The sequence below is a fragment of the Rhinoderma darwinii genome, chromosome 3 (genome assembly GCF_050947455.1).
Source record: "Rhinoderma darwinii isolate aRhiDar2 chromosome 3, aRhiDar2.hap1, whole genome shotgun sequence".
Lineage (NCBI taxonomy): Eukaryota > Metazoa > Chordata > Amphibia > Anura > Rhinodermatidae > Rhinoderma > Rhinoderma darwinii.
In genome coordinates, this window is record NC_134689.1 from 427701010 (window position 1) to 427707332 (window position 6323).

Consider the following 6323-nt stretch of genomic DNA (forward strand, 5'->3'; position numbering starts at 1 on the left):
CAAATGGAGTTACATTTCAGGGGTTCTTACTGTACTGGTACCACAGGGGCTTTGTAAATGTAACATGGCGCCCAGGAATCAATCCTGCAAAATCTGCGCTCCAACTGCTAAATGGCGCTCCTTCCCTTGTATCCTGCCGTGTATCCAAACAGCAGTTTATGACCACATATGGGGTATTTCCCTACTCTGAAGAAGTTGCTTTACAAATATTATGGTGCTTTTTCTCCTTTATTTGATGAGTAAATGAAAAATGTTGAACTAATGCTACGTCTTATTGGAAAATAATGTCATTTTTCATTTTCAATGCCCATTTCTAATAAAATCTATGAGACACCTGTGGGGTCAACATGCTCACTACACCCCTAGATGAATTCCTCAAAGGGTGTAGTTTGCCAAATGGAGTCACTTTTGGGGTGTTTCCACTGTACTGGTACCTAAGGGGCTTTGCAAACGCGAAATGGCACAGAAAAACCAATCCAGCAAAATCCGCTCTCCAAAAGCCAAATCGCGATCCTTCTCTTCTGAGGCCTGATGTGTATTCATACAGTGGTTTATTACCACAAATGGGATATTTCCGTACCCCACAGAAGTTGCTTTACAAATGTTATGGTGCTTTCTCTCCTTTATTTGATGAGAAAATGAAACATTTTGACCTAAAGCTACGTCTTAGTGGAAAAAAAGAAATAATTTTTCATTTTCACTGCCCAATTCTAATGAAATCTATGAGACACCTGGGGGGTCAAAATCCTCACTACACCCCTTGTTGAATTCCTCAAGGGTTGTAGTTTCCCAAATGGAGTCACTTTTGGGGGGTTTCCACTGTACTGGTACCTTAGGAGCTTTACAAATGTGACATGGTGCCGAGAAATCAATCCAGCAAAATCTGTACTCCAAAAGCTAAATGGCGTGCCTTCCCTTCCGAGTCCTACCGCTTGCCCAAACAGCAGTTTATGACCACATGTTGGGTATTTCCGTACTCTGGAGAAATTGCTTTACAAATGTTAGGGTGCTTTTCCTCATTTATTTGTTGAAAAAAATTAAAAATTCTGAGGTAAAGCTAAATCTTATTGGAAAATAATTTAATTTTTCATTTTCACTGCCCAATTCTAATAAAATCTATGAAATACATGTTGGGTCAAAATGCTCACTACACCCCTAGATAAATTACACAAGGGTGTAGTTTCTCAAATTGAGTCACTTTTGTGGGGTTTCCCTTGTTTTTGCACCACAAGACCTCTTCTAACCTGACATGGTGCCTGAAATATAATTTAAGAAAAGGAAGGCCCAAAAATCCACTAGGTGCTCCTTTGGTTCTGGGGCTTTTGTTTCAGTCCAGTAGCGCACTAGGGCCACATGTGGGATATTTATAAAAACCGCAGAATCAGGGCAATAAATATTCAGTTGTGTTTTTCTGGTAAAAACCTTCAGTATTACAGGAAAAATTGATGAAAATGGAATTTCTGCAAAAAAAAATGAAATTTGCAAATTTCCCTTCCACTTTTCTTTAATTCCTGTGAAACGCATAAAGGATTAAGAAACTTTCTAAATGCTGTTTTGAATACTTTAAGGGGTGCAGTTTTTAAAATGGGGTAATTTGTGGGGATTCCTAATATATAAGGCCCTCAAAGCCACTTCAGATCTGAACTGTTCCCTAAAAAAATAGGCTTTTGAAATTTTCTTGAAAATGTGAGAAATTGCTGCTAAACTTATAAGCCTTGTAACGTCCTAGAAAAATAAAAGGATGTTCAAAAAATGATGCAAACATAAAGTACACATGTGGGAAATGTTAACTAGTCACTATTTTGTGTGGTATAACTATCTGTCTTACAAGCAGATACATTTGAATTTCTAAAAATGCAAATTTTTGCAAATTTTCTCTACATTTTGGTGTTTTTCACAAAAAAATATTGAATTTATCGACCAAATTTTTTCACTAACATAAAGTACAATATGTCACGAGAAAACATTCTCAGAATTGCTTGGATAGGTAATAGGATTCCGAAGTTATTACCACATATAGTAACACACGTCAGATTTAAAAAATGAGGCTCTGTCATTTGGTCCAAAAGTGGCTGCGTCCTTAAGGGGTTAAGCTCTGTATGTATCAGGTTAATCATTCTTCTAGCACCATCCGTAGCCTGTCTTCCCCTAACAAAGTTCCACACCAAACTCACCCAACCAAGCACCCAACCAATCATGTCTTTATGGACATTGTGCACAGGGGCTCAGTCATGCTGGAACAGAAAAGGGCCAAACCCCAAACTGTTCCCACAAAGTTGGAAGCTACGATTGTCCAAAAAGTCTTGTGTGCTGAAGGATTAAGCCTTGAGTGCAGATAAGAGGCTGACCACTGAAAAACATCCACATACATTAACCCTTCTCCACCAAACTTTACAGCTGGCACAATGTAGTTTCCGACAGCAGGCTATCACAGCTCAGTGTGCAGGGACCAATCGCCGTAGACCCCGCTGATTAACCACTTAGAAGCTGCGTTCAATAGTGATTGTGGCTTCTTAGGGGTTAAAGCACTATTGACGTTCTGCGACACTACCGCGGGTGCCAATGACTGCTATGGCAATCGGAGGTCTAACAATGGTATCCAGCTATGCCATCTATGGAAGCCTAGTGGGTCCTGACTAAGTCAGGACTCACTATGCTTGCTATCAGTGAGTAGCTCACAGCTGTTTAGAATTGCGATCAGGGCCTCCTGCCCTCAAGTCCCCTAGTGGGACAAAGTAAAAAAGTTCAAAAAAAGTTGTGTAAAAATAAAAATGTATAATAGTAATAAAAGTAACAATCCCCCTTTTTCCCTTATCAGTCCTTTATTATTAATAAAAATTAAAATTTAAAAATAAATAAACAAATAAACTATACATAATTGGTATTTCCGCGTCCGTAACGGCCTGAACTACAACAGTATTTCATTATCTATCCCTCGCGGTGAACGCCGTAAAAGAAAATAACAATAAACCATACCAGAATGACAATATTTTTTTCACTTCACCTTCCAAAAAAAGGAATAAAAAGAGTTCAAAAAGTCGCATGTGCCTGAAAATGGTACTGATCGAAACTACAGTTCGTTACGCAAAACCACAAGTCCTCGCACAGCTTTCTTGATGGAAAAATAAAAAAGTTCTGGCGCTTAGAATAAGGTAACACAAAAGGCAACTATAGTTTTTTATAAAAAGTATTTTATTGTGCAAACGCCATAAGACATAAAAAAAACTATAAACATCTGGTATTGCCGTAATCGTATCGCCCCGCAGAAAAAAATGAATACGTTATTTGTAGCGCACGGTGAACACTGTAAAAAAAAAGGAATAAAAAACAATAGTAGAATTGCTGCTACGCCTCTTGTATGTAGTGGATATATATATGGTGCCACGCCTGGCCCCTGGCTGCTCCAATGTGGGGGCTCTGTCCTTTTGTGTGCGTACTTTTTGCCTTTCGTCATGATGTGATGATCACACTTGTTCTCCGCTTATGGTAGAGTATTGAGTTTAGCCTTTTTCTCCAGGATACGGCTATAGTATAGGTTCTCCTATCTCCAGAATTCTTCTTCAGTTTATTTAATGTAGGAGCCTCCGCGACTTTGACTCTGCTATTCCGTCTGTGACCTTGTACCAGGTCAAGGATACATATAAACATACAGATGAGTCCACCCTTACCTTTGCTTGATTTTGGTTAACAACTCCTATTTCTCATGAAATCATTTCAATACAATATTATGACATGCTAGAAAACACTTAAAACACTCACACATTACAGATATACATAGGGCATATGCTTACACACATTACTTAAACATAGAACATGTGCCGCAGACAAGCCACACACACAGGACACATGCTGCACACACCACACACATGCTGCACACCCGCCGCTAACACATAGAACACATGCCACACACACTTCAGGTATATACAGGGCACATGCCAAACACGTACCACTTATACAAATGGATCATGCTGCTAACATAGTCATAGGACACAGGCTGAACACACATCACTCACACATAGGACATACATCACTTACACATAGAATATACATGACAAATACATAGGACACATGACACACACAGTATACATGCTGCACATGCCAGTTACACATCGGACACATGCTGCACGCAAACATGGCACACACACACCTAGGACACATGACATACACAGTATTCATGCTGCACATGCCACTTACACATCAGACACATGCTGCTCGTACACATAGCAAACATGGCACACACACACATAGGACACAGGACGCGCACACACAACATACCCCGGTGGGGTAATCTTTGGTGTCCCGATATGTGCAGATGACTACCATTTGATCTTTTTGCAATTTTCTTGTGTCAACTAAGCTGACCTGGATAAGATTTACCAGAATACCTGAGTACAACAGAGCAGCAACAGAGTTGTTCCTTCTACAACCAATTTGCAAGTTTGTTGCTCTGTTTTATGGGAGAACAAGGCAGAGTCGGCAGGTCTAGGAAACAGTGACTTTCTCCTCCAAATATCACACTTTATAAACACATCGACAAGTGGACATTTGGCAGCCACATGGCCCAGTCCTTGACAATGACAACAATGTTTTTGACATTCAAAGCCCTTTTAGGGCCCTGGCTAACTTTTTTTTTTTTTCTGGTTTCTAGTTTATGGGTCTACTTCACCCCCTTTAGTTTAAGAATACTCCTAACCTGTTCAGAGATTGTTTGGTTCATTGAGGTTGGTAGAGTAGGAGAGAGGTCTTGGAAATAACATTCAGTATTTATATATTAGGGTGACTAGCTGAACCACATCCCTAAGCTCTGCTTGTTCCACACAGCATTGTATCTGACCTATCAGGCCTCAAACAAATCCGTCCAGGACCCCTCTAATAACAAATTGAGCTACAGTAGAGACCAGGGATAATGTCCCTGCCGCACTGCAGAAATTGTTTAGGAATGGTTTGCAGAGCATGGCAAAGAGTTCTAGGTATTGACTTGGCCTCCAAAGTCCCCAGATCTCAATCCCTTCAATCATCTGTGGAATGTGCTGGAAAAACAAGACTGATTTACGGAGGCTGAACCTCGTAACATAGAAAACTTTAAGGATCTGCCGCTAATGTCTGGTTTACATCTGGGTCCAAGTTAACATGAAGGTCTCGTTTTTTTAAATCCTGGTAAATGTTTTTTAATTGTTTTATCTATGGCCTCTTTGATATCTTTGTTTCTCAAACTATATATAATGGGGTTAATCAATGGGGTAAATACAGTGTAGAGCAGGGATAGGATCTTACTAATGCTGGATGATTCTCCTTTTGTTGGAGCAACATAAACACCGAACAGAGTCCAGTAAAATATGGAGACCACAGTGAGGTGGGAGCTACAGGTGGAGAAGGCTTTCTGTCTACCAGTATTAGATGGAATCCTTAGGATGGCTAGTACAATATTAGCATAAGATGAAATTATTATGATCGTTGGTATGATAACTGATGGAATGCTAAGTAACATGATTGCTAGTTTAACAATGAAGGTATCAGAACAGGAAATTTCTTGTAAGGGAACGAGATCACAGTAAAAATGGTCGATAATATTCAGTCCACAAAATTGTAGCCTTGATGTTGTTAAATTGTCAATCAATACCATGGAGAAACCGAGCAACCAACATGTGGCGGCCAATTTCACACAACATTCATGTGTCATGATAGAGGTGTAACGGAGGGGGTTACAGATGGCCACATATCTGTCATAAGACATCACTGTGAGGAGAAGACATTCAAATCCTTCAGAGGCACCGAAAAAATACAACTGAGTCATACAACCAGCAAATGTAATGGTCCCCCCATTATACAGTAGAAGGTGGAGCATGTTGGGGACAATATCAGTCGGTAACAAGATGTCACTGATGGACAGTTGTGTGAGGAAGAAGTACATTGGAGTGTGGAGGTTCTTGCTGGTGGACACCAGGGTGATGATCAGGAGGTTCCCACATAATGTCCCACAATAGACGATAAGGAGAAGACAGAACAGGAAAATTCGTAACCATTGGCTGCCCTGAAAGCCTATGAGGAAAAACACTGTCATATTGTTTCCCTGTATATTTAGAATAAAAGCAAAGTTAAAGTAAGTTATATTATTTTTAGGGTACCCACAAAAGTAGTGGTTTTGTTGCAGATTTTTCACAGCAAATTAGCAGCATTTCCTTGGCAAAATCAGCATGGATTATGTGCAGATTGTGCAGTGGATTTTGCTGCAGATTCACCCCTTCTACATTGAAAAGTGCGAAGTCTACGGTGAACATCAGGAACAGAAAAAGCGTGCTGAAGATTTGAATATCCACATGATT

At 39.9% G+C, this 6323-nt stretch overlaps 1 protein-coding gene across 1 annotated transcript; it reads right to left on the minus strand.

The window, feature by feature from the left end:
* Positions 1-5125: 5125 nt before the first annotated feature.
* On the minus strand, positions 5126-6061 carry LOC142750722 (olfactory receptor 11L1-like). The gene has a single exon (XM_075859707.1). The coding sequence runs from the start codon at positions 6059-6061 to the stop codon at positions 5126-5128; it is 936 nt and encodes a 311-aa protein (XP_075715822.1).
* Between the last annotated feature and the right edge of the window lie 262 nt (positions 6062-6323).

Coding starts and splice junctions, on each gene's coding strand:
- LOC142750722 (XM_075859707.1), bottom strand. CDS start 6,061: ATGACAGTGTTTTTCCTCATAGGCTTTCAGGGCAGCCAATGGTTACGA.